At 48.6% G+C, this 14,360-nt stretch overlaps 1 protein-coding gene across 1 annotated transcript in view; it reads right to left on the bottom strand.

Moving 5' to 3' along the window:
- Positions 1–1,525: 1,525 nt before the first annotated feature.
- The window catches only part of LOC142591626 (carboxypeptidase M-like), a 66,012-nt gene continuing 53,177 nt past the window's right edge, over positions 1,526–14,360 (bottom strand). Inside the window, exons 6-7 of the mRNA XM_075703924.1 lie at positions 7,303–7,445; positions 1,526–1,621 (exon numbers count right to left, since the gene is read on the bottom strand). Coding sequence (XP_075560039.1) covers positions 1,526–1,621; positions 7,303–7,445 — 239 coding nt within the window. The remainder of the gene's footprint in view (positions 1,622–7,302; positions 7,446–14,360) is intronic.

The raw sequence follows: 14,360 nt of genomic DNA, 5'->3' as shown, positions 1-14,360 counted from the left end.
AGCAGCATCTGGGGTCGTTCAGACCGCCACCCCACGACCAGACCAAAATAGGCACATATGGTAAAAGAGGCACGCTGACAATATGGCAGTGAAATTGCAGGAGTTATTCCGCAAAAAAGCAGTCCTGGAACAGCATATTAAAAGCAAATCCAAATCCTATGTAATAATGCTACAAGAAACACACGGATTAGCAAAACTACCTGGTTACCAAGCCAGTGGCCCCCCATCCGGGGAGAACCAAGCGGTAGCTACTTTGGTCAGGAAAGGCACTACCTTAATGTCGTGACGAACGACCACTAAGGTCGTTCGTCACGTTAGTGCAGATTGAACAAGTATTCGTAGAAATTATACCCAAAAGCAAGAGCCAATGCAGCACGTTTATCCTCAATCTTAAAGATCGACCCCAACAAAACCTTCAGATGGACGGACTGGGACCAGTTCCGCAAGAATCGAGCCGGAATGACGCACGCGCCCATCACAGACATTCAACAATGGGCCGAAAAAGTGATGGCTGACGTCAATAAAGTAACAAAGACCGTGACGCCAGAACTCCCCATCGAGAAGATCGACAGCCGCATGGTACACATGTGGGAGGCCAAACGATCGCTTCAAGCCAGGTGGCAGAAACAAAGACACAACAGTAAGTTGAGGAAGCGCATAGCGTTACTCAACAAACAAATAGAAGAACACTGCAGAACTCTTAGTAAACAACAATGGGATGAGATCTGCAACGAGATAGACGGACGGATTGGCACCAGTCACACATGGCGCCTGCTCCGACACCTGCTAGGCCCGACCAAGTCCTACGCAACACATACGTAAACCATGCGCAAGCTAATACACACACACGTCAAGGACGAGGAAGAAATCTTTTCCGAACTCTGCGACAGATACGCTCCGCATAGCCCGACTACTCAACACGGGGAATATACGAGAAAACCCAATTTCTCTCTGGACAGAGACTTTGGCGAGGCGGAAATCCGGGCCGCTTTGCAAAAGCTCAACATCAAGTCGTCCCCGGGACCGGACGGCGTAACTAATAAGACTCTCTGTAACTTGGACAACGAGACCATTTCCGACCTGACCAAGTACATTAATGATTGCAGGACCCGATGATGCTTCCCCAACCAGTGGAAAAGAGCAAAAATGGTGCTAATCCCCACACCAGGGAAACATCCCGATCTGGCCAACCTTCGGCCAATATCCCTTACATCGTGCGTCGGCAAGTTGATGGAGCACGCCTTCCTCACCCGGATCAACGCACACTTGGACGACGTGGAAGAGTATCCGGACACCATCCTCATGTTTCGAGCTCATCTCTACACGCGGGATGCAATGTTGCAAATCAAGCACCATTAGTAGCAGGGCCATTCTAGGATTAGACCTCAAGAAAGCCTTCGACAACGCAGCTCACGGAGCCCTACTACGCAGCATCGCCGCACTCAATCTAGGAAACCGAGCGTACAGCTATGTTAAGGATTTCCTCACAAACAGGAAAGTCTCCTTAACGCAGGGCAAACTCGCATCAGAAGACAGGAACATAGGCAGCGTCGGCACCCCTCAGGGCTCGGTCATCTCGCCGATGCTCTTTAATCTCATTATGATCGGCCTCCCGGAGCACCTGAACGCCATCGAGGGAGTGCATCACACAATATACGCGGACGACATTACGATCTGGTTGTCCGAGGGAAGCGACGGATAAATCGAACAGCGGTTACAGACCGCGGTCGAAGTGGTGGAGGAGTACCTTGTCGGAACCGGTCTCGTCTGCTCGCCAGAAAAATCGGAACTCCTCCTCTACCGCCCGAATTTTAGGGGAAGACCCCCCAATGCTTACATCCAGCATGCTGCATACGAAGAAATTTGCATACGCACCAAAGACGGACAAGAAATACCCAGGGTGAAGCAGATTAAAGTGCTCGGACTCATCATAGAATCAAACGGCAAAAATGGAGAAACGGTCAGGTATTTGGAAACTAAGATAACGAACACGATGAGGCTCATCAGAAGAATCACCAGCAGACCTCAGGGTATGAGGGAGGCCAACGTCGTCAGACTCATACACTACTTCGTTATTAGACACATTACCTATATGGCCGCCTACCACAACTGGTACGCGGCCGAATATGCCAAACTGATAATATGCCAAACACCCTGATTAGAAGAACACACAAGATGGCACTGGGCCTTCCAGACAGCACAAGCACGGAACTTCTGCTACACCTGGGCGTCCACAACACGCTCGAAGAGTTAATTGAGGCACACCAAATCTCCCAACTCGAGAGACTAGGGAAGACACGAACGCGCAGGAGCATCCTGGACAAACTCGGGATAAGTTATCACAAGCAGCACGGTGATAATACATCCCTTCCAAGCGCGATCAGGGAAAAGCTTCAGGTGGCTAATATACCCAAGAACATGAGCCCCGAATTCAATCAGGGTCGAATAGAAGGTAGCGCCAAGGCTTTACTCCATGCCTTCGGTAGGGACAAGGAAGTTCTGTTCGTAGACGCTGCAGAATACGAGGATCGAAGTGCTTTCGCAGTGGCCGCTCTCAATACGGACAAACCATTGGTCAGTTCTTGTAGTATACATTGCGAAAACCCCGAGGTAGCGGAGGAGGTGGTGATAGCCCTAGCCATCGTTAACCCCAGTTGCAGGTATATACTCAGTGACTCGCAGACTGCGGTCAGCAACTATGCACAAGGCAGAATTTCGCCGAAAGCTGAGGCTATACTCAAAGCCAACACGAACTATGTCACCTCCGAGGAGACGGAGGAACGACACATCATATTGTTCCCGGCTCACACGTTACCCGACACCCCCGTACCCAACCTCAATGAGGAGGTCCATCGCATCGCGCGAGGTCCCATATTCCGCGCACGCGTAGAAGGATCCTCTTTTGGTATTGAAAATCCAACGGAGGTATGGACACAGGGGGACAGAATGGCCAGGTACTGTGATATTACTAAATTTTATCAAAACTCCAGGCGTGTTTATCCGCCCCCTAACCCCAAACTCGACAGGGCCCAAGCGGTAGACTGCAGGCAGTTACACACAAAGACCTTCCCCAACCCCGTCCATCTCAGGAGGATATATCCGGACATCTACTCAGAATATAACTGCAAACTATGTGGCAAGGCTCGCGCATCTCTTAGACACATTCTCTGGGAATGTGAGGTTATATGCAGAGAAAATGCAGTTTCCCCAGATGAAGCTGCGGCGCGATGGACGGCCGCGCTGCGCAGCTCAAACCTCTAAAATCAACTATGGGCCATCCAGCAAGCCCGTGAGGCGGCGAGGAGACAGGATCTCCGGAACTCCTCGGGCGTGGCCTAGGCCCAGGCCACGAATTTGCCGGATTATCAATAAAGTTGTTACCACCACCACCACCATGCCCTTGATTACGTGCGTCTGTGATCATTATTGCATTGGTTGCACAGACTGAGCCCATGGTTTCGTGAGTTTCAGTGAGTTGGCCTTACCATTTTTGTGTGTAGTGTGAACGTTTAATCAACGCAACAAAACCTAAAGACACAAGAACGAGCGCTACGATACGTTCCCTAAGTGCATTGCATCTCTCATCGCCAAAAGCAGCTGATGCAAAGTTTTTGTGCACAGGCCGCCTTTTTGGCTTCGCAAAAGTTGTCGGGGTTGGAAAAGGGAGCTGTCCTGTAAAACAGGAAAACGCCAAGACAGCATTAAGTGTCGTGCTCCCAATGCTGATAGCGTGCGCGGAGTCGTTTACCGAATACCACTTTCCTACGGTGCCTGCTACGTAGGGCACAGCGGCGAGTGTGTAAACGACCGACTGCGCGATTGCTATAACGTGTGAAATGGGAAGGAAGGTTTCTTATCCTTTCGTTGCCAAGATCATGGGTGTGGTCCAATATTTCAGCGCACCTCTGTGACCAGCAAGCATAATGATAACTGCAATCGCATTATCACTGAAGCTGCACTTATGGTACGCGAGGACGATCGTGTAACAAAGCCCTCGATCGCAGTGCTGACAATGAAGTGCACTTTGAGCGCATGTGCATCTAACGCAGTGATGGATTATGTTTACTCATTGTCATTCTTGCTTTCTTTTTGTGATGTTTTCGTGTTCTTCCGAGTTTGCAGGATCGCTTACCTCTAAATATCGCTTCAAAATACACCACAGTAGTATTAAGATAGCCTTTGTTGTGTCTTTCTTTTTTGGGGTCTTCTTTGTTTGCCTCATACAAAAATGATCCAATGGGTTACACTACTTCATCTTATCGCAAAACTCAATGAGCCAGAGTGAGTACATCAGTCTCTGAGCCTGTTCGTGTGAATGATGCTGCGTGAGTTTCATTAGGTGTACGCTGATCATTGCGATCGAAGCGGGCCATTTTTGAGTAAGTCGACATCGGGGTGAGCACTTATAGTACATAATTAGTCTCAGTGCCTTATGTTTACTCAGCCGACCTACGCCTTTGCAAATGTTATCCGTTGGCTGTAAGAGTTTGGCAACATCAAAAATTCTACATTTTAGAGCGCAGCTCTTTGGCGTCCGTTCCTGGGTTTCGCGTCGTCGTCGGCGTCGTCGTCGGCGTCGGCCTCGTAACCAGCTCCGCCCCCCTTTCATCCCCCCAGCGCTAGCAGCGACCGACTGATACCGCTGGATGCCGCTGACGCCGCTAGAGAGTCAAGATAACGTGACTGCATAGAACACCGTCGCCGCCATGCAGAAAGAGGAGGAAAGGGTCCCCCCCCCCTGTTCTTGTGTGGCGGATAGCTGGGGTTGACTCATTATCGCCGTCAGCGGCATCAGTCAGTCGCTGCTATCTCTTCCCTCCTCCCTTTATCGTGTTGTGCGCTTGCTGCGCGCGCTTCTGCCCCCATCGTTTGCCGCTGGGTGTACACGCCGCCCCCCTCCGCTTCCGCTTACTGCTGGTTGCTCTCGACGGCGGCGATGAGCCTCCGCTTCGGCGGCGCGAACTGCAGGGTCTTCTCGGCGGCGGCGATGAGCTTCTGCTTCAGCCTCGCTTACTGCTGGTTGCTCTCGACGGCGGCGATGAGCCTCCGCTTCGGCGGCGCGAACGGCAGGGTCTTCTCGGCGGCGGCGCTTAGCCTCTGCTTCCCCCACGGCTGTGACAACCTCGCGAGGCACTTGTATAGATCTCGTCTTTGAGAATCAAGCATTGGTGTACCAAGTCGAACATATATCAGTCTATTTCTCCGACCACAAAGCTTCCTTCATGACTGTCAAGAACTGTTAGTGGAGTCTTTGTTAAAGGAATACGTGTGAAAAATAAAAAAAAATTATGTGATAGCGCATACATGTGTTGCTCGATTTCTTTGCCTCAATCTATCCAAAAGGTGAAACAGCTTATTTGCTGCGCTCAAATTTCGCATTAGGAAGTAACGTAATCGTCGGTAATTTTTTTTATTACAGAACCACAGATAACGTCTGAATTGGTGAGCCTCGAGCAATGGTGCTAGCTGGAGTCGCAATAATTTCGGATTTTCGGATTTTCAAGCATGTATTATACTTTAAATGATACTAACAATACCCCTTAATATTGTTACTTGTATTTGATGAGATTTGTCAAGCACAATATAAGACACAAGCTCAGTTCGTAATGTTCTTGTTACTAAGCCTAGCTCAGGCACCACACATTCTATTTTTATACTTGATACAGAAGCATCTAAAAAACAAACTGTCTGTCATAAGGCGTTTCCAGGCTATCTTTAGCAGTCTTTTGTTATGAGCCTTCATCTACTGTATTGTGAAAAGAAACTCATTTTCTGCTCGTCTCTTCGAAGGGCGTGTCCAACACGCTTCTTTGTTGGTTTCTGTAGGGGTTTAGCATTATTGAGCAGTACTTTCTCACATCGAGGGAAAGTTAGCAGTAATCAATAAGAAGATATGTATGGAGCACTCTTGGATTACATATCGTTATTCAGGCAACTGCGCAGTCTTCTTGCACCAAGTACTTCAGCGAACCCGGCGCATAACAGCCACTCTGCGTTTCTATTTTTACGGACCCCCATAAAATGTCGTCCACGAACATTGTTACTTCAGATAAGCAAAATAAATGTGCTATGTCAGAAAAAAAAGGCTTGGTTTCGCTACGACTATCAAAGGAGCCCCGTCAGAGAAGTTCAGTATCTTAGTTTCTTTTTTTTCAGGATCATTTTCGCACCGCTTGCAATACTGAGATATTACAATGAAGCCGACCTCAATTTGCAACAAATATGGAAACATATGCAACTGAAGAAAATTTAAGCTACAAAGACAATTTTTTTACCAATAACAAGTTCTTCCTTCCTTGATTTTTATTTGTTTATTTATTCCACCTAATTGCCACGAGAATGTTCATTGGTAATTACATTGCCGGTGCTAAGTTTTGTACAAAAATTCTGCAGGTCGCTATTCTTCTTCTTGGAGGTTTTAACTCACCATTTTATTTATTTTAATGTTTCTGATTGTTCATAGACCCTTTTTTATTGAGATTTTCTTTATGTTTGTATGACTGCTGCATATGACGTGCTCCTTGGCTGATCCTGCTTTGTAGCGGGTACCTGTTTGTACAGTTATTAAAGCGTAACTCTTAGGCACGCGTTCCTATGGCGGGTGTCCGCGTCCCTCGACGTAACCACGTGAACAAGCACAGCCAAGGATGAAAGAGCGAACGCGGAGCCCATCGGTGAATGAAATACGTCAACAGCGAAGAGAGCGCGAGGAGGAAAGCGGAGCAGGGGACTGCACTGGAACCATGAGGCGGAAAGCGGAATGGCGGGTATGGCGAAAGCGTGAGAAGAAAATCGTAATGTTGCGCAAGACGTTGCGCAACGTGTTGGCTAATGTTGCGCGTAATGCTGGCTACGAGATGGCGCTCGAGTAGCTGCGCGTCGACTTGCTGGAGAATAAAATATGATTTGATTTGTTCAGTGATGAGGCCACCGATACCATATATGGAAACAAAGCGCTGCATGAGTAGAGGTCTGTCTGCGGCGGACACTGTGAATCGCCTCCGCGCGTCACCCACACGCTGCCTCTCGCGAGCTCCCGATAAGTGAAGCAGTCGCACCACACTTCGCTGCGTTTGCAACGTCCCACACGCGATAGATTGTCCGCGCCAGCCAATAAATCGCGAAATTAAAGCAGATATTGAGCTGTGCTCAAATTTTGCATTAAGGAGTATCGTTCTCGTTGGTGATTTTTTTTTGCTTCGGCAACCACCCAAGACCATCTGGGAAATAAAGTGGACCTACTTAAACTTAATTAGGCATTTGATCAATGAGGGGTACCAACCCGCCCTTATAGCCACTTACCAGGAGCATATAGAAACCAGGAAGTAGCATCCTCCAGAACTCGCCGAATTGGTTGCTGCGGAACCCTACCGTCCTGTTGCTGATAGCAAGCAGCGCACCCGCCACAGGCTCGCCACGTCGGTTAGTAATGGTGCCTCGAACACCTGCAATACGGAACCGCACGTGTGTCTGCTCTCGCATTCGCTTTGTGTTCCTTGTTACGCACTGAAGACACAGGGGTGAATCTCCGCATGGCTGCCATTGGCTGTTTTCGAGCAGACGCTCTTTCGACGCTAGCGCCAAGGTGCCCTTCAGTTACAGCCCTAACACCAGGGCGACGCAGAAGCAAAATGGCGGCGCACACGATTGTTTACATTGTCATGGCAACAGGAACAGCAGGCGCGCGACGCCTTCTCTCCCAAACGTTTTTCTTTTCTTTTTGTTTTTATTATGCCGACCGCAGCGCGCCGACAGTGGCGCACCAGTGCTACGTCCATTCAATAGAGAGTTTTAGCCCAGCGGGTTTACGGCCAGCGAAGCGGAGCGGGCGAGCGGAGACACGACTGCGCATGCGCACAACGCTGAGGCGGCCAGCGGTTTTACGGAGTAGCGGTTACGCCCGCTAGAAAGCACTCCCCAGCGGAGGGTATACGCAGCGCGCGAGCGTGCGTAAGCGCGCGCGGGCGTGTATGGGAAATGCAAGATGGCAGCCGCGAACATGAACGCCAGCAGTTCTGCATCGACGATGGCGACTGCGGCGCTGACCCGTACATTAGTACTCAGTATATTATTAACAAATAATGTACTGAGGACATGTAATATATCTTTATTCAGCATTTCTTGCATTATACAAGCAAGCGTAATTCAAATTCATTTCTCAGTAACTCCTATTCGGACCACTAGGTGGGGAAGCAGAGCGCCCCGCTCTCTCCGCTCGAGCGGGTGAGTGATCCGCAGGGCTAAAATTCTTTTTTCGCGAGCCGCTCCGCTGGCGCAACGGTGGAGACTGCGAGCGGAGGGAAACGTAAACCCGCTGAGCTAAAACTCTCTAATAAGTGAGACGGTTAGGCTTTGTGTGCGCATTCGCATCGTCTCCTCGGCGCAGGGGACGCCGGCGGTGTATCTGTGTGCTTATGTGCACGTCAGTGCCTTTCTCTCCGCTGTAACGGTTGCAAAATACGTTGAACTGGCTTCCATGTACCGAGCGGCAACCGAAAGCCTGGGGAGCGCTCGCTCGCTCCTTCTCCTGGACGAGGGTGTACTCGAGAGCCTATCGACCCTTTTCGCGAAGCAGTTTTATTTAGAGAAACAGGATGGGCGCTTTCGGCCGTGCGTCGCATGTTGCCTCAGTGAAAGCGCACGAATTAAGCATTAACTCTTCCGGCCTGCTTCTGTGCAATCAGCTGTCGGAAATTCGACTGGATTTTCGCCAACGCACTGTGCTCCATTCATGTTGCAAAATATAGAACGATGGGGTGAAGTCGGAAGTTGCCTGCAAAAATTGTGAATGGCATATTAAGGAATGGATTAATATGTGTGTCAAATTTCACGGACCCCTCCTTCATAGGGACTGCCTGTGTTTTGCGCTCTTCGCGAAGCACGGCTTCCCTCGAGGATAAAAAAGTCACTGATTTGCCAGTGCTGCCACGTTAACCTCCAAGGACTTCAATCCTGGAACGTCTTCTCGAGTGTGTACCGCTCGTTATACGGTGACGAAGGGAGTAGCGCCGCTCGTTGGCATATATTAAGTTCATCGCATGTTACCTACACACATCCACCCCAGCTTGCACGAAACCTTACGCTCATTCTATCGCCAACCTATCAGAAATAAGTTAACGGACGAATACTTGAATCAGTGCGCCGAAGCATGGGTGAAGGCGAATGCACCGAGAGCACACGAATGTCGGTGCATTCGACACAGCAAGCGAATGACTAGCGATAATACGCATTTGCTACAAGCTATTACAACGTATGGAACATCTGCGTTACAAGCTTTACACCCAGCAAGAACAAGTCAATCGCAACTGAGCACACCCGCGAGTGGTCAAGCAGAAAATAAACATTCGCATAGTGACGGTCCGGGAAACTTTACTGAGTGAGAAACGTGACAAGCCGCTGCTTAAGAGTATTTGCTAAATAAAGAAAAAATAGTTAAACACACTGATACTGACTCAAATAATAAGCCGGAAGTGAAGATAGCTTGGAATATATTTGTAGCACCGCTTTTATTGCAATCACCGTATACGCTGCTCGCGCCGTATGGACAAAGTGTAATGAGCAACGAAAGCAGTTAAATGTCCTTTGAAGCTGTAGCCAAAGCTTCGCGTGTCGTCCACCAAGTCACCGCCTACGATATCCTCCGAAACAGTGGTTTGCAGAGTGGCACCGGCGTCACGCACACCTAATGTAAGCACAGATGCAACGGAGGCAGCCGAGGCAAGCAATGTACGCGTCACCACGTGATCAAACATGGCAGCGCCCGTGACACGACTGTCCCGTGACAGCCGTGAAAAAGGTCGATAATAGTCACCGCCACCAACGTACTTAAGCCATCTGCGTAACGTTAGCCAGCTTGCGTCACTCTCTGTCTCGAAGCTTGTAGAGCTGGCCGCTCTGCAGCGATGAAATCAAACGTTCTCGATACGCGTCACAACGACGGTCTCGCGCGTTTGCCTGGGCCTCTCTCTCGTGGGTGAGCGCCAGACCGCCAGGCTCCCGCTACATCTACAGACCTTAGTTCCCGTTTGTAACAGCCGCAACAGGAACAATTTCGAGCACCTCTTACTATTTTTACAAACATTTTACAAAATTCTTCGCACACATTTTGAAGCGCACGTGGTTACAGCAGAACAAAAAGATCTCTAATAATTAAGCCTGACAAAAAGGTAATTGAAGATACACCGAATACTTACCAGAAATTGCGTCGAATGATCAACGTTTGTCTAGTTATTTGTGTATGAACACCTGCACAGCTTCTAATTCATTGTATTGAGTTAATCTTCTTTTTTAAAATAAAACTAGACACCTAACACAAACAACTTAGTAAGGTTAACGTTTCGTGTTTGTTGATTTGTATGTTATTTCCCCAGCTTGAACTTACCTGGTCATATCACGTAGTTACGGGCAAAAGGGTTATCACCTCACTCTGTCCGTAATCGATATAGTATAACCAACCACTGCGATAAGGAGATGCTAAGCTGATCCATTGATACCGTAAGCAGCAACTGTGTACGAGCGTTAGAACAGTTAATGAGGCTAAAAAGGGAAACAGCCGGAAAATGCTCCGTTTCAGCCAGCTTGATCAAAGTGACATTGCCGCTGTGGGCAACAAAGAAACACCAGGCGAGCACAGCAGTGCCCCATAATGTGCTTTCATAGGACGGCATGCTCTATGACGAATGCACTCACTCGTGCCATACTCATTTCAGAGGCGCGAGATGGAGCCTTTGTTAATGATGAAGGCTGTCAGTGGACGTTAGCTGAACGGGAGTGAGTATCGGTGACGTGGAGTAGACTTGAGTATGAACGGTAGCGAGCGCCTCATGAGAATAGGAAACTGGGTGACGTGGTGAACTTTTATTGCATTGCAGCCACGCTACTAAAACGAGGATTGAATTATGTGAAAAAAAGAATGCGCTGAACTCTCGACTAATTTTTATTTTAAAAAATAAAGTTAGCGTATCTACCAATGAAATTATGGAAAAATAGATGAGTGAAAGTTAGGAAGGGATCATCACTGTGGCCAGAGCAACAAATCCAAAGGGAAAACTAGTTTCTTTGAGATTGCTAGAAAGATATTTATTATTCTTTGTCACTATAGAAGGTTGGCCAACACACATGTCACCTTTCCATCTGAACGTGAGTACGAATGAAAGTCAGTGACGTGGATTATGAGCGGACGCGTGCGTGTGGGGCAGGTAAGTGGGAGTGGCAGTGAGTGCGAACGCGAATGAGTGTTGGTGTCACTAGGCGCTAGCAGGAATCAGTGCCGACAAGTCTGAGTGGGTACCTATAGCTTGCGAAAATATTGGCGAGCGAGTATGAGTGAGCATTGGCTTGTTCTGCCGTCCACAAAGAGGTTTAAGAAAACTTTAATGGAGATGATGTCCTAAAGGTGAAGCGAGCCGCCGTCATCTTACTACACTGTTAAAAATTTCACACCCTTATGGGTTTAATGCGGGTGTACTTATCTTTTCACCCTTGTAAACACCGTTGAAACACCCTTTTTAAGTGGAAAGGGTGTTCAATAAGAAAACACCCTTGGAACACCCCAGTCTTTCTAATTTACACCCTAATTATAAGGGAGTAAGTGAACAAGCTTACTGTATATGATAAATGAACATTGGCAGTTAACGCGTTGATATTAGCTATACATGAAACGCGTGCTACCTGCGCTTGAATCAGGTAGCTGGAATGATTATATCGAGACATCTGTGCAGCAGCGCACTGACTCCGAACAGCAGTCAAAAATGAAGTTTCCCACGAATGTTGATATCGAAGGGATGACACTAACGCGCCGACTTTGCATAGCCAGATATCTGCAAAAGGCTTCGCATGATCGATGGCAAAATATTTACAATCTATCACTGAATACTTAAATGTGTGCAACCAGTTGGACTGGGAATGGTTAGGAGTGATGGCTAACAGCAAATAGCTCACCAACTTATGGTTTGTAGATGACATTGAGATACTCAGCAACGCTGCAGACTATTTGCAACAAACGTCTGAGGACCTTCGCGCAGAAAGTGTGAAAGTCTGATTGAAAGTTAGTATACAGAAGAGAAAAGTAATGTGCCACAGCCTGGCCAGAGAACGAAATGTCATGGTCGGCAGTCAGCCTCTAGAACCTGCGCAGAAATACGTTTATTGAGGTTATTTACTCGCAGGGGCCTCTGGTCAAGGAAATTAACGAAAATAAAAAATAAGTTGGAGAGCTTACGGCAGGCATTACTAAATCATGACCATGGAGCTTACTGCTAATCACTGCTTTCTACCATTACTAACGTATGGGGCCAAAACTTGGGAGTTACCAATGAAGCTTGGGAAGACGTTGAGGACCGCACAACGAGCAATGGAATGAAAAATATTAGGCATTACGATAATAAACTGTAAGACAGCGATGTGGATTAGAGCGAACGGGGATAGCTGATATTCTGGTTGACATCAAGAGGAATAAGACGTGCTGGGCAGACATTGCAATGCGTAAGGGAGATAACTGCTGGTCTATTGGAGTTGTAGAATGGGTGCTAAGGGAAGGGAAGCACAGTCGAGGACGGCAGAGAATAAAGTGGACGTGATGGAATTAGGAAACTTGTAGACACGTGGAACCAGTTAACACAAGACAGGGGTATTGGAGATCGCTGGAGAAGCTTTCGTCCTGCGATGGACATCAAAATAGGATAATGATGATGACGATGATGATAATGACACGACTTCCATGCCAGCTTCGCGGCGTGTCATTCATGTTATGTCATGCATGCGCGTCATGCACGTTCTGATAGCTCGATTTGCGTCGATGGTGGGGGGGGGGGGGGTGGAGTAGCTGCGTAGCCAAGGGGGGCACGCCGGGCACTTGCAACACTCACTAACAGTAAATTTTTTGCTGCTATCGCAATGGCCCCGCTCCTTCCCCCTCGACGGTCAATTGCGACCCCCCCTCACACTGTGGGGAGGGGGGTGTGAGATTGCTCTAGACCCCTCCCCCTCACTTGTAAACGGAAACGGGGGAGGGGAGCTGCCGCCAGACCGCAAACCTTAGGCAGCCCAATTACCGACTGCATTTACTTTTGGACGTGAATACTGCTCTAATGTCATTACACAGTAGGATTCATGGCGGTTCGAGGGCATGCGACAATAAAAAAAACACATACAGCCATCAGCAAGTCTCAGCTTCAGCAGATCTTTGGGAGCTGGGCAGGACTCTCATAAAAAGAAAAGCTTCGCACTCCTCTTACATACATTGTCAACTCTGGGTCACCGCCGACTGCATATTTCCGGTAAAAAAATCACACAGGAGCTCCTCTGGGATTTGTCTGAGTATGCGTAGGCATTGTGACTCTTCCTCATCTAGACGCAGTCCATGTCGTTATCAACGTTATGAAACTTGATCCGTCGAGTATAAGCGACAGCGCTGCGGCGACACGAGCTGCTGTGGTCGACGGCGCCGAGTGAATGACGCAAGCAAAGTACTGCAGGTGGCGGGGCCAGGCGCGCTGGTGACGTTCCGTTCATTTTGAGCCGTTATCGCTCTTTAGCCCTCCTCATCCGCGTCGAACCATTATCAACCGTTCTCCGGCGGCGGCTGCTTGTGGCACGGCCGTGCGAACCGTATCTTGAAAGCGAACTGCAATGCGGACAGAGTGTGCCCACTGCTGAAAACTTCACGCGCTGTGTTCTCACCGTTTACTTCGCTTTGAAAACAGACGCGCGTACACCTATCTTGAAAGGGATCTGCGAAAAACGCATAGTGCGGCATGAGCTGAGAACTGCGTGAGCGCTATGTTCTCGCCGTTTCGGTCGCGTTGAAGCGAGAGCTAGCATGAAGGCGAATTCACTCGCTGCTGCGGATTCTATTTTGAATGATACCGTGCGGTACGGACTGACGGACGGATGGTTTTTCATGTTGGGTAAGTATAAAAATGCTTACGTTATAAATAAAAATCGCCGGGTAACAACTTACTCCTCCCCCCCCCCCCTGCTGAGCGATGCCGTCTTGGTCGCCCCCTCCACACCCCCGGGAAAAGAACACTACGCCTCTATCTCAGTTGAAGAAACGATGATGAAACGTTAACAACGACAAGAACGGCGTATGCTTACGCGTTGTCCCATGGCCTCCGAGATTTGTGGGCGAAGCTGGCGCACGCGAATCTAGGTGGCCCTCTTTATCGCATAAAAAGACAAAAAATAATGCCAAGGGACACAGTAAAAAATGTAAACAAAGAACTGATCTTAACCATACTGTTTGGGGAAAAGAAATAAAAGATTAGACAGCCGCAACACACGCCACTAAAGCCACCACCGCCGGCATAACGTCGGAACCAACAGTTGGCAACATTGGTTCCCCGCTACCACGTTAGGGT

Source organism: Dermacentor variabilis, chromosome 8 (genome assembly GCF_050947875.1).
Source record: "Dermacentor variabilis isolate Ectoservices chromosome 8, ASM5094787v1, whole genome shotgun sequence".
NCBI classification, from domain to species: Eukaryota; Metazoa; Arthropoda; class Arachnida; order Ixodida; family Ixodidae; genus Dermacentor; species Dermacentor variabilis.
Note: the sequence above shows the minus strand (reverse complement) of the source record. Positions and strands in the feature narration are given on the sequence as shown.